This window comes from Tachypleus tridentatus, chromosome 13 (genome assembly GCF_004210375.1).
Source record: "Tachypleus tridentatus isolate NWPU-2018 chromosome 13, ASM421037v1, whole genome shotgun sequence".
Taxonomy (NCBI): Eukaryota; Metazoa; Arthropoda; class Merostomata; order Xiphosura; family Limulidae; genus Tachypleus; species Tachypleus tridentatus.
Genome location: NC_134837.1, coordinates 100874995 through 100890377, shown reverse-complemented (window position 1 = coordinate 100890377; position 15383 = coordinate 100874995). Strand labels below are relative to the sequence as shown.

Below are 15383 nucleotides of genomic sequence, written 5' to 3'. Positions count from 1 at the left end.
ATAATGAATGACCCTAACTAAAAAGAATTGGTTAATCATCTAGAAAAATATAATTCTAATGTTGTTGATAATTGAATTTGTCCAACTTTAGTTAAGTTTATTAGACAGGTAGGAGATGGCCAGACTGACCATCTCATTTTCTCAATAAATCATCAGAACATTACAATACTATATAGTGTTTCCTTTTGTAACAAATCTAAGTAATGACTGAATCAAAAGTTATGGGAATATCTGTAATTATCCAAACAATAAGATGAAATTTCTTGTTCTTTTCTCTTCTATTCTTTATTACTACATGGTAACTCAAACACCAAAATGATGATGTCAACAAATTTCATGGAAGTGACATAACTTCAAATAGAGTATCTGCTTTTATAAGTAATATTAATAACAAATAGCAAGTTTTAAAACAAAATCATAATTCTGGAGTAAATAATGTATTCATTATACCTTGAGATTAGATTTCTTATAAAAATTTGGTGTTCTTTTAAAAGCTTAAGTACAGGGTGAAACAGGAATTACCAGTCAATAATAGATAAACAACGAATATTACAGTTAAAACCTCATTGTATTTAGAACTTGGTTATAAATACATCCTTCCTACATCTACTGAAACATTGCATGAAAAAGCAAGAAGACAAGTAAGGAAAAACTTTACAGAAAAAGAAATAAATGTAATGGAAACTAATACCAATTCTTCAAAAACAATATAAACAAGATAGCAGTGATAGCACTTGCATTATCCCTACATAATAACACTAGCAAAAGTTTGTTTTCTTACACTGAAAATGTACTGGTGACAGGCACTTACCTTCCTCTGCTATTCCTGCTCAATCCTCATTTTCTAGAATTGGCAGACTCTAAAAAAAAGAATGCTGATAGTGAGAAGTGTATGAAAGGGAATAAGTACCTATCAACAATACATTTTCAGTGTAAGAAAATATTAACTTCTGATACAGTCTTATCTCCTCTCACACAAGCTAGAATTTTGCGTTGCTAAAGAGAAGAGGCTGGAATAAGTATTTAACACTGGAACCAAGTGGAAAGTGACCACGGCAATATCTGAAACAAGTGTTAGGAGTAAACATCATAATTCAACAAACTGTAAATGCAGGGAAGAGACATCCTACATCTAGAATTATGAAAAGGTTGATTGATTGTTTAGGAATTAAGCACAAAGCTACACAAAGGACGAGCTGTGCTCTGCCAACCATAAGTATCAGAATCTGGTTTCTCATGGTGTGAGTCTACAGATATACCACTATAATACTGTAGGGCATTGCAAAGAAGATATGGAACATTTGCTCAACCATAGGAACAGTGTACATACATCCTATTGTCAGTATTATGGGGCAGAAGAAATTCCTCAAACTCATCCATAGGAAGAGGGGAAAAATTCTCCTGCATCTAGAACCAACAAAACCATAGGAACAGGACTGTGTCATCCCAAAAATTATGAAGAGGATCTCATATAGACAATTCTCTTTTGCTCCTTCAAATTGAAGCTCGTACATCCTTGGCATATAAAGTTGAACTTGATCCTGAGAAGCATTACCGTGACATTTTTGGCTGTGACAGGAATTTCTGTAGTCAATACAATGAATCAAAAATTCATATTACAATCTCTTATAATTCAGTAACAAGAAAAAAATAAAAAAAAGCAAAACTGTTGAAACAATTGAATGCAAGCTCAATAAATAAAACTGTTAAAAAAATTTACTTGAAATGGTAAAAAAGCACAATCATAAGATGGAGCCACGTGTGAAAAAACACACATCCAAAAAATGCTGCCGTGCTAATCAAGAAAGAAAGGACTGATTGGGAATAGGAAACAGAGCTAGCTTCATCAATATAAGTAATATTATACTATTAGTGGAGAGTAGTCACACACTATGTACATGTTCAATAGTGGCATAAAATTAGTGGATGTACATTTACTGGTGCACTGAGAAGGAAAATGTTTTTGCAGTGCTTAGACAGAAGAAGGAATACCTAGATAGTTTTGTGTGAGAGAGGTCAGACCATATCAAAAATTAAAATATAGCAATATATATAAGTATTCATTCACTTTAGTTTAATTTATCCTGTTTTTGTCTGTTAGTATTGTACTATACTAAGTGCAGGAGATACTACGCAGAGACAATGCATATGCTATCCCTACTATCTTGTTTGCATTGTTTTTGAAAGATTGATATTAGCCAAACTTACATTTACTTCCTTTTTGAAAAAGTTTCTTCTTTAGTTTTTTATTAAAACTCTAACAACATGTTTTGTACTGAGACAAAAAAAAACTTTAAATCTTATACATCTTCACAATTTGTCACAACCTGAAAAAAAAAACAACTTAAGATATTGGTTCACACCATCTAGTAATATTACGAAAAAAATATATTTAACTATCAATGTTCAACATATTTTTAAAAGTATAAAAAGATGCTTAACCTAGAGATTAAAAGCAACCTGTCCTAAGATAATTTGTCCCAAATATTTTTTTAGTTCTAAACATTATTATATTTTGTGGAAATTAGTAAAAGCATAAAAGGAAGTGTATCACATTTTGTCTGAACTTTCACTTTTTAATAATTAATAAAGTTTGCCCTTGAAGAAGAAAGGTCCATTCAAAAGCACTTAGTAACTTGCAGGGTTTTTCATCATTTTATATCAAGACTTTTTTGAAACAACTTATTTCCTTCACATCATAAATTAATAATTAATAACACAGAGATAGTGCTTTCACTACTGAGTAGACCAATATAATTAAAGTATTGCTCCACTGCTTATAATATTTCATTTTCATCAAACCATTCTATCCAAGTTATATAAAAAGTCATCTTATTACAAAACACTTTGAAACATTTAATTACACTTAACTTTTCTACAGCTAGCCATAAATACTTAAACTAAGCGAGACATAGTTAGAAATTTGATTTGTGACATACCTTCTGTGAGAAACTGCTTCATTACTGTTTGTTTTAGAAAACTCCAAGTAAGTTGGGCTAATTTCCAATCAAGAAAAGGCTAGGGATTGAGCATCAAGTTTTTGTTAGTGTAGTTACAGATAAAATATACTAATACATATTACACAAAATTTTTCTTTGGTTTATGAAAATTTAAATAAATAATTCAGCCAAACGGTTAAGTGAGAATGAGCATTTTTAAAATCATTTTTAGCATGAATTAATAAACATTCAGTTAAATTTTCTTCTTCATTGTCCATCACTTTAAATGCAAAACACATTTCATATATAGATATATACATACATATACTGCTTACAAAATTATATTCCTACACTGCAAATGTATTTTTGATAAGTACTTACTTCTACTCACACACATAACTATTCTCATTCAGTGCTGCCCTCTATTTGCAAAAGATTTTTGCATGCCACAAGCTTTTCATTTCCATGCACCCCTCAATTCAGAAAGTTTAACTGCAAATTATCATGTGACAAACCTCCACCAGTAGTAGTGCCACACATGCTCATGAGACTCCCTCTATGCTATTCTACCTAACTACCATTTTGAGTTTAGGCAGAAACATAAGCACCAGTTTACATTAGACAGAAACAGAAGGAACTGTGAGTGGAAATAAGTAAATTTCAGAAATACATTTTCAATAAAGGATAATTATAACTTCCACTCACACACTTAACTAAAATTCCACAATGAATAGGTGAAAGGACTGATGCAAGGAAGAAAGTAAAAGCATCTTAAAAAAGATCCAAAATGAAACCCTCTAATAAGAGGATTATATGTGAGATGGTATACCACTTCTTTAACAGGTATACTTTTGTCCAGATGTGGAAAATGTGGGACAGATCCAGACAGAAAATTATGAGGAGTACATCCCAATGGGAGAGAAAGTGGTTGAACAGTGATCCTAACCATAATATATTAGAATTTCAATTTCCCTGATGAACATAATGTGGGTAAAGAAGTAGATGTGCCCCAAGGAGTTGGGTGGCTAGAGCAAGATGGACCACACATGGCAAATCAACTGCACCCAAAATTCGACTACATGGAATCAACATCCACATAGAGAAGGCAAGGAGGATCAGGCCATAAGTCAACCACAATCCAAAACCCAACCTCCAGGAACCGACACTTCCTGGGGAGGTAGGACAAGGAATCCCAACCACACAATATGAGTGAGGGCATATAGTGATTGGTTCAGATCTAAATCTAAAACTCAACCACTAGTAGAACACTACTGCCCTACTCTCAACTGCATGGAGTCTTGATTGTTTGTAATGTATATCTCTCATTCAACTCAAGGATACCACCATGGTTTATAGCCCCAATGGCTTGGAACATCACGTATAAAACAGAGAAAGTCCTCTGGAACAACTGAGAATAAAGGTGGAAAACAGCAAGAAACAAACTGATGAAAAGAAACTTCATATGAGCCCTCAAAGTGAAGGTTATTAAAATTGATCCAGAACAAAAAATAACACTTAGAGCCAAAACAACTAATAAAACTAGACTGTAAAAGCCAAGAAGGATTAATCAGAAAGACCTAACCCAGAGCAGCATGGATGATCAAATTATCCTGGAATGACTGACAGAATGAGAAAACTAAAGTTATATACTGGATCTAATCCTGCATGAATGTGTTGACAGTGAGTGTGAGCAGATAATAAACTGGATATCAAAAACAAAACAGGTAATTTAGAATTGAGAAAGGAATCAAATGTTTCCCATGGAGGAGTACCTCACAGGAGGCAAAGCCACAAAAAAAAATTGAGGAATGAGAGGCCACTCCTTAGAGGAAAGTGTGTCAGGAATGGAAAGACAATCTGAAATGAGGATGAAAACACGAAGAACAAGACATGTCAGGAGATGTATGTGAACTGTGTGAGTTTAAAAAATAAGATCCATTGACTACAACGAAGAGAACAAGAATGAGTGTCCCCTTGGTGAGTGAAATAAGCCACCACTGTCTAATAGTTAGAATGAAACATGATTAGCCTAATACAGACAAAAGCAAGAAAGTGAAGTAAAGCACATTGGACTGTTAGGGGTGCCAGGGTGTTAATAGTGGGAAGATGTGATAAACCACCAACACATACAGTCAAAGATGGAAAGAGGAAAATTAAGAGGAGAATCCAAATGAACCCTAACATGAGTCATGCAGTATCTCCAGAAAAAAATAGCAAATGTGCCAGACCCAAAAGGAGAAGTGCTTCCATAAAAGCTACATCCCCTATGTGTTAGAAACTCAGTCATAGCAAGCTAATTAACTATAATGGTGTGAATAACAAAAAGCTCCAACAAATGCATTCTAGAAGAGAACAGATGGTCCTGATGCAAGCAGTTCTGTAAAAAGCACATAAACAAATGACTATTAGGTGGGCAACATGAAAATCTCAACTAGAAAATACATCTACCCAAGCTGCTTGTGTAAGAAGTGGATGAGTATATTATAACCACTCCATTAAGAGCTAACCAAAGCCAGGCATCTAAGTAATGACATTAATAACATAAAAAATAAAAAAAAATGCAAAAAAGATCAGGTAAGTCACATAACACCTGGCAAAAAAACACATGAAACCAAAACAAGTTGAAATAAACAGAATATAGCATCTCAGAAACCCAATGTGATGGTCAATGCATAGAAGTATAAAACAAAATGGACCAGCGGGAAAAAAAAGCTAACAATGAGTCTGTATTAGAAATGGATGGTAAAGAAACAGTACAATAGTGTCCACCTCAGAAGAACTAAAAAACAAAGAATACATATGTGGATGGAAAGAACTGAAGATGGCAAATGCCCCAACATGGATGGAAAGAGTAGGAAGTGTCCCATGAATATTTCCTAGATATAGCTGAAATGCCTAAGAAAGGAGGCAATAAAAGAAATTTCCTATAAGAGAAACAATAGAGAAAAACAAAGCTGGAAAACTAGATGGGGGATAAAATGGATAGGATGAAGAAAGACTGTTTCCCATACAGGCAACATATTCTAATTACATAGATACAAAACAAGAAAACCTATTTGATGATAGACTAAGTAAAATGAACCAAAACTTGTGCAGGGTGAGGCATGCAAGTGCCCTCTTCTAAAAGAGAGACAAAATGCTCATCGTGAAACACGTCTGGAAAAATGAGGAAATATATACAGTGAAAATATCTAAAAAAAGGCTCAGGTAAGCCTACCAGATCCTGCAGTAGAGGCCTGGGAAGACAAGTCATAATCAGGTGGAGGAAAACTGACAAGCTCTAGGTTATCCTAAACAGGTTCAGTACTTATAGAAAGAAGACGAGCAAGATTAGGAAAGGGCAGGGCAGATAATTACCCCAGGGATCCACACAGACTCAAATATTTGTAATTAATATAAGGTAGAAAAAATTACAAAAATGTAACAGTCTATATAAAGTAAATTTAAGTCTGTATTGAAATAAACATACGTCTAAGATGCTATGTGATGAAGAAAACATGGTACTTAACCCAACTATTTATTTACCTTTAAGATCAACTACAGATTAATGAAAAATAACACACTTGATAAGCCTAGCTGAAACGTAGAGGACAAAGTATTTCACTAAACCAAGATTCGGGGTCCATATAAACAAAAGTAAGACAAAGAAGCATAAAAGACGAATAATAATGAAAATGAAATAGGTGTTATATTATAAGTGTGTATTGACAAGAACATATGTATGAGATGTGATATATTGAAAACTATATAAACAAACTAATTTAGGATAACTCAGTGACATGAATTATAGGTAATTCTAAAATAACAAAGACCTATGTTAAGTCTAATCTACTTTATAGAATAAAGGATACAAATAAACTCTAAATTTCAAACCTGAACATAACTATTAGTATTGACTGATCTAACTAAATTCATGTTATTGAACCCAAACAACTAAAGATAATAATATTAACTTAGAAATCATAACAGTATAACACCTTATGTTTCCAAAGTCAGTAGACCATATTTCTAAATGTGTGGCCCTCCTAACATCATCTAATTAGATGATTAATCTCCCGACAAATAAAGCCAATAATTCCCCTATTGAGGAGCATCAACTGAAGCCTGTGTAAAAATGTGCTGATAGAAGACATAACATCTGAGTCTTAAAATTCATCCTTCAAAATGAATAACTAAACACAATCATTTATACAGAAATAAAAAGTATAAACATTTTGTAATGGTGTATTAAGTTTCACTCTGAAATAAGTTATAAATATTAAACTTGTTGAGAAAACTGATATAAAAATACAAAAGAACGAAGAAACTAAATGTTTAAGCTTGAGTACTGCCAAACAGGAAGTAACAGTTAGGTAGAATAGCACAGTGTCATGTGGGTGTTGGGCACTACTATTGGTGGAGGTTTGTCACATGGTAATGTGCATGCAAGAATAAGTTAAACCACATAAAGTGAGGGATGCATGTAAGTAAGAGGGCAGCACTGAATGAGAATAGCAGAAGTAGAGTACCTTGTCAAAAACTGAAAAGAACAAAAATATTACCTCTAGTCTAACAAGTCTTTAAACTATTGGTATATGGTATAAATAAATAAAATACTAAATTTATTGACTTAACATAGTAACATTTTTCAAAAGGTGTATTTATTTTTAAGCTGTTGATATTTTAACATAAGAAGTTGTCAAGCATACTAGTAGGTCCATAAATGCAAATACTTCATACAAGAAACACAGTATTAGTTATTGTACTTAAATGTCTAAATAGCCAGAAATGAAAAACATTAAGTTACATACTTTGTTTACCTTTTTATGTGTGGTATAGAATTACACAAATTTTTAAAGAATGATTTTTTTACCTTAATGTTAGTCTAATATTTTACATGTAGATTAAAATGTTGGGTTTCTTTGTTTCTTTTGGAAGATTTTGCAAAACTGTATAAGAGCTTGTATATATGACACAATAATTTCTAAGCATAATGAAATATTTTAATGCAATCTATGCTCTGTCTTCTTCAGGTATGATAGTATTAAAATACTTCATATAATTAGAAATTTACAAATCATGTCTTTACAAGTCTCCTAGAATAACGTGGTTCCATACACAAATATGCAAGAGCTATCTGCCCTAGTTATCCCTTTGATTTGATCATCAGTTTTACAATACACTAATGGTCTCAAAGTGCTGAGAACATTTTTTGTAACAACAGGATGAGAACCTGTACAGGTACATTAAGCATTAAGCCACATCAGCCTTCATATGCTAAGACTAACTAAAGAGAAAGCTAATATTATCCTTTTAAAGACACAAATAACTTTTCTGTTTTACTATTTTATCCAGAAATTGATAAAATTACAAAAAAAGTGAAACTGGTAATTTTTCATGATATTTCTACAATCTTTTCTTGTAGTTTGCATTTTACAACTAATTCTGATCACAAAATATTTTAATTAGGCTTCTATACTTCAAAAAGGTTTATATATATATATATATATATTTGTTTTTCTGAAAATAAGTTATCTTTCATACTTTTTGCTATTTTCACTAAAACATTTCCAATAATAATCAAAAGACATTGTGTTTTTACTGTCTCCTTAATGTTTCAGAAATTTATTAAATCTGATTACAATACCAAAGCACAGACTTTAAATTTGGTGATATCTTATTATCTGATTTCGTAAGCAATACTAGACAGATCTGTAATTCCTTTTGAGTGAAATAGTATAACCTTAAGACTTTATTGCATTGTAACTAATTTTTCAAAACTTTGTTTTTTATATTGCAATCCATTTTTAAAGTTCAATTAGTATTTTAGATGTAAGAAGCCAAAACAATATACATTATTGTATGGCAATACACAAGTGTTAACCAGTAAGATGTTAAACTTTTAAATTAACATTTCTGCCCCTAAGTTAGAATAACACCAGGTATGAATTAGATTATAATTCTGATTACTTATAAACAGTACTCAAAGAAAAGGCTGAAATGAAAATATTATCTCATTACCTTATCATTAATTCTCCTTGGAAGCATATCTTTCACACTGGTGAAAGGAAATACCATAATGTGTTGAGTTCTTGATACAGAAAAGAAATACATGAAGTAGATGTAATATGAAAACAGGTAAACAGTAGATGATAACAGCTAGAAAAAGAGAATGAAAAAATACAAACACTCAAGATTTAAATATTTAAAAAATAGAAACAATTCCAGAGCATTTTTATTAATTACAACTCTATGTAAGATATATACCCCAAGAAGAAATCTACTAAATGTTATCTAATAAGACAACCAATCAGTTAGCAATTTTATTAAATAAATATACCTTTAAAATGATATCAAAGAAAATCATTGTCATCAAATGCTTTTGAAACTGTAGACCAGTACATTATTGGGCTTAAATGAACATTTGTACAAATGTAGTATCAGATACAAGAGGTTGCTTGTGATATCTTATATTCTTACTCTGTTATGATTTATAGAGTGGCAACTACAAGCATGTGTAGCCCTACATGCAATTAGCATAATTTTTCCATGTTAATTACATTCCAAATAATTACAGAAAAAAAATGCAACAGATTTGTTAAAAAGTCAACTAACATATAACTGACATGGATATAACATTTATGCCATTACATTTTATCATTGCAATCTATACAACTGAATGATTAGGCAAAACATCAGTATGTGTTGCTTATGCAATAACAAATTTTGACTTTATGTAATTTTACCAACATCTCCAATGAATTCACATAGTTGTCCTTTATTTGTGTGCATTGCTCTCTCCATCACAATCTTAACCTTACTCAACTGCATTATGTAGTTTTGGTGCTGGGAAAATACAAGAATTATAAAACAGGTCCAACCAATGCTGGCAGTACTAGCCATACATTGTGTAACAAACTGATGTTACATTATAGGAGATGTATAGGAAACAGACTTTTGACATTTGATCCATAGCATATTGTTGCCATCGTATGATAAAGCAGGATGATGTAACTACCAGTGTCCATGAGACATTCCTCAGTATATAACTACACATTTGAAGTGATAAATGCAAACAGTTACATCACATAGAAAGTCTTTGAAAAATATAAAGTCAGGTAGTGCAGCAAAAGTTGTTTGCAACTATCAGCATGCTGTGATGTCAGCCATCTTTTCCATAATAACAAACAGCAGCAAGTCCTTGTTTCAACAAAATGAAGAAAAAGTGACACCTAAGGTTAAGTAAACCTTTTCTAAATGTAAATGCAGCTTAAAACAGCTCAAATCCAGGCCACTAATTAACATTACTGTCATTTAAGGGTAAAGCAGAGCACCTCCACACCCAACATCAATGCCCTTATGTTATTTATTTTGCATCATGCTTCATTTCCATGGATATACAGTTTCAGACAATAAATTCTTCTAAAACTGTATATACATGGAAGTATGGAAATAATGAACTAACATCACCATATTATATGATTTCCTGCAATTAACAAGTCTGTACTCCATTCAGTAGAAAAACATTTTAAAAAAATTGTGACACTTCCCCTATCTGTACAGTGTTAAAGCACAACTTTGGTGTAAATTATTATCCAAACAGCATGTTCAATGTAACTTTTTGCTAGGTTCGTGGTAGACAAAATACTCAAGACTATCTGCAACAATTGAAACAATCTATCTTCCCAACTTGAATACTTTCAAGGTTCCCAAGCTTCCAAATGCAAAATGTTATTTTGCATTTTCAAATGTTTCAACTTCTTTTTCATACAAAAATCATATAAATAATTGTTGTAATACTAATTTGTTTTGAAATATCTTCAATTTTAACAAAAATAGTAGTAAACCTTTACTATATTTGTATTTGTGTTTTTCTGATAGCAAAGCCACATCAGGCTCTCTGTTGTGTCCACAGAGGGTAACTAAGCCCCTGATTTTAGTATTGTAAATTCATGGACCTACAGCTGTAAAGTCATCATACATATTTAAAATATGTATAAAATCTTACATCATATAGTTTAATAATTAAATAACATATTTCAAATTAATAATTGTGAATGTATGCTCTGGAAGAACTGTGATTCAAAACTACACATTTAATTAATGATTCTATTTTACTATTACTACATAGTAAACAGGGCACACGGTTTGTTTTTTTTTTGAGGAAGCCAGCTGCCCCCCCCCAAAAAAAAAAAAACAACAACACACTTTTAAAGGCCTGCAAGCAGTTTCAGGATCTAATCCTACAATTCATTGTGAAATGTACTCTACTGTGAAGGTTGTTAAAAAGATGACTGATTTAAATAGTAAATTAAAAAGAAACTTCAAGATAAAAACATACCTCAATTTATTCCATTGTGAACTTGTATTTCACAAAACCACACACAAGTCAAACTTTCATTTTTTTTTACCTCTTAAATCAATATTATTTCATACATGATACTTAGTTTGTCTCTAAGGCATAGTATAACAAACACTTTGTTTCTCTATAAGGTACTGTCTATTAAGAATCAAAATAAGTAATGAATCTTTGCCTCACTGCCAGTGCAATCTATTCCTTTGTTCCCCATTAAAGTATTATCATCTCCTAATCAAAATAGGTAATGAAAGAAAATTTTTGCATTACTGTCAATGTAATCTATTTTTGTTCCCATATGACCCATTACCACCTAGCTGACACATATTTGTCAATAAAATGTCAAATACTTTTGATGGAGAGATTAAAATATCACACAATTTACATCACCACTAACTATATAGCAATCAGTTCTTTAATATCCTGAAACAGCTATTAATTAATCATTTATGAATTTGTAACATATGGGAAACATGCAAATAACTCTAAAATGAATTAAGTGGTGAAGAGTTAAACTTGAGTGTCCTTTCCTAATCAAAGTTAATAATGAAGGAATTTCTTTTTTTTTTCATCTTCTACATTTTGTAGGTGTCACCTGATTGTTGTTTCAAAAGGACTTTGTTTTTACCTTGTTACAGACCAGTATTCCTAAAAGATGTTGTTGTGGAGAACATACCATAAAAATTGGCCAAAGTTTAATATTTTCTTAAATGAAAAAGTTGTAACAAGAGAGAGTGAGAGGGTAACCAGTTACACTATGATGAAGACAGTAGTGTACATTATGTAAGGAATACTGAGAAGAGAATGTGATTCCAATAACACTACTAGAAGTCAACAAGCATAAACAGTCTGTTCTGTAATTATTTTGTGTACATTTCAGAACAATTTGAAAATGTGTTGCTACAGAAATTAATACACCTTTCATTAATAGACAACCAATACTTTCAGAATATCACTTTATGATTGACCATACATAGCTGGCAAGCATTTAACTTAACTTGAATCAGGCCATAGCAAGAAAGTTATGGAAGTTCCATTATTTTGGAGTTTTTACTTTTCTAATAAAAACAAGTCTCTTAAATTTAAACCAAAATAAACATGTATTGTATCAGAACATTTTTGAAAAGCATCAGAATTTTCCATCCCCAAAAGACCACTAGTCTTACTGTAAACAACAGATGCAATCTTTGGATTCCACACACATTTTGTTTCCATTGTGCAATTTATGTTTTTAATAACTGCTTATGCAATGCAAATGTTAAGTCAGTGCATTATCAGATTGGTGCAACAAGTGGTACATAGCCCTTGACTCATCCAAATCCCAAGCTATACATCCTTTTCAGGAAAATAAATAAAAGTAGGGAAAAACTTCATAATCTATACTTAACACTTATCAATTCAAGCACTGATCAAGCAGGATATTTGGCATCTGATTGGTTAAAATGCTCCCACTTTCCCCCAAAGTAAAATAGTTTTTGTTGGATCTTAAAATCCCCACTCTAAGGACTACTCAATCTCATATTCTATATTCAAATTCAAGTTATTTTTTATGTATTGACTCAAGTAATGCTATTTAATATTTTGCCATCAGTTTTAATAAATTGAGGCCCATTTAATCATTACTATCAACAATTAATTAAATAACTGCTTTAGACCCTAATTATTAATTTTATTCATACAAATCGTGTCAACTTTGAACTGAATATCCTTGTTACAATCTTGATTCCCTCAATCTTCACACCTGCAGCATGCTTCCTCAATGTTAACAGCCACTTTTTATATTCAAGCCTTCATATACAGTGAGCAGCCTTCTTCAGTTTCAGTATGAACTCCTCTTGCTTTTTAAGAACTTCCTGTTTCCTGTCTCCAGCTCCCCACAGTCTTGGTTTATCCCTGATGTTTATTATGATGTGTCAACATTCCTTGTTCACCTTATTCACAAACCATATTTAAATCAGTCTCTCATACTTCAACAACATTATGCTCCATGTTATTTCATCAAAGCATTCAAAAATCTTGAAACTTAACTTCTTTGCATCATTGTTAGTTCTTCAACCAAAGATTTCATAAGCAGGAAAAAACAGAAAATTAGTTTCTGACTGCTCCTGGTTACCTTTCAGGCTCCTTCTAGACCCCTTCTTTTCAAACAAAATACCTAACAAGGAATTTCACATGTACACACTGCTTGTTAGGCATGACAGGCTACATATGCTGCATACATCAACACAGCTAGCACACTTGTCTTCAAGCTAAACATTCATTGTACGGTCATTCATAGTGATGATGTTTGTGGAATATACATGTAAATAAGGGAAGGTCCATTCATGCCTTGTCATATGTTCTGCTTGGTTAAGAAACACTTAAATCAATTTATGTGAAGTCAAAGTTTTAATAGCTCTTTGGATTTGAATAGGTCATATGGGTTACCTAGCAGACACTTTTTAGGGTCATCTTTTGGGGTGATAGGCTCCTGAGCCCCTGCTAATTTGGAGTCCTGGTGAAATACTGAACTAGGTAAAAAACTATGTGATACCACTACTATTTTGCTAAATAGTCTGTAACAATGAACTCAAAAAATTAACTCATAAGAAATATAACAAAGATAGCAAGCACTAAGACAAGTGGATCCATGCCAGCCACCCCCCACTTCCCAGACACACACAAACAACAATTAAGGTCTACAGGGAGAAAAGTGTTTGGAAGCTCAAGCCACTTGAGAAAACATGGACACTGTATATAAATGTCTCAGCTTTTTGGTAATTTTTATGTAATACACACACTGTTGCCACACATAGCAATCACAGTAGTGCCTTCTTTAAGTTTCTAGGGTTTTCCAAAAATTTTAACAATTTACCAGGACTTTCTAGGAAGGACAGGAACCTTTAATCATTTAACTGTTACAAGCTGTACTGCACGACATACAAACACATCACTAACAAATGTCTTATCCAATCCTTTTCATAAATAATTTATCATATTTGTGAACAAGTTCAAGTATTTAGTAGTGAATTAGTAAATAAAATGTGATTTTGGTTTTATTTCATTACTTTTAAGTACATTGTTATGCATATATAATTAATACCAATTCCATGATAGACCACACTTCACAAAATACTATATAAAAATGGAAACAATGTATCAGCTATGAAAAAGTAGTAAGTACTGAAAATTTATGAACTAAAATTGTATACATAGTCTTTTAAAGAAGCCATACTTGTGGTTGTTAAACAACTGAACTAATCTAAGACTAAAATATAGAATTTGTTTGCTGAGCATATGAATTATCAGGTGCAAATTTCTAACAATTTACCTGTCCAATAGAAAAAATGCTCAGAGGATGTTGTGGAAAATAGACTGTTAATAAAGCCATTACAACACAACGTATCAACAGAGCCAATCCCTCCAAAATAACCTGAAAAATGGAAAATATTTCATCCAATAAGTTAGTATATGTTCAAAATGAAAAGCTTACTCAAAGATAAAATACACAGAACTGCTGTCTGTATTTAAGATTGTTGCATATAATTTTGAATACCAGTACTTTATGGACAATGATTAAGCTTTAATTTACCCACTTAATACATTAAGTTTTTGCAGTAGCTATTACAAATTTCAAATACAGTTAAAGCAAAATAAATACAAACAAAGAATTAAATCAAAGAGATTTTTTTGAATTTATATATATCAAAATATGTAAATGAGAACACAAAATAAAATACTTTTAAACCCAATTTTGTTCAAGTTAATGAATGTTGATGTCATGAAAAGTGCATCAATATATCCATATATTTAAATTTATTACTTCCTGGTTTTTACATGGAAAACAACTTTAATTTATATCAATTTTTCACCTGAGGTATACTGTTTAAATAAATTAAATCCATTGACAAAAGGAAAACAATATTCAATTATTAGTATGTTTATATATAATTATTAAATTTATAACACAAGAAAGCCCAAAATTTGTTTAACATCAAAATAAACATACATCAACAAATAACTTGGTAGAAGTAGTAGTTAACAGTGTAGACACACACATTAAATAAAAAAAAAAACGTAGTTACTTCAGTTAAGTTTTTAGGCATTGTTATTAGTTCCTAAAAGTTATA

General features: G+C 31.6%; 1 protein-coding gene across 2 annotated transcripts in view; it reads right to left on the bottom strand.

Annotated features, from left to right (window-relative positions):
* Positions 1-15383, bottom strand: part of LOC143237810 (man(5)GlcNAc(2)-PP-dolichol translocation protein RFT1) — a 41556-nt gene that overhangs the window by 16492 nt on the left and 9681 nt on the right. The window contains exons 5-7 of one of the 2 annotated variants that reach the window (XM_076477426.1): positions 14585-14686; positions 8940-9077; positions 2940-3018 (exon numbers count right to left, since the gene is read on the bottom strand). In XM_076477426.1, the coding sequence (XP_076333541.1) occupies positions 2940-3018; positions 8940-9077; positions 14585-14686 (319 nt within the window). The remainder of the gene's footprint in view (positions 1-2939; positions 3019-8939; positions 9078-14584; positions 14687-15383) is intronic. The other variant, XM_076477427.1, reaches the window with a different exon arrangement.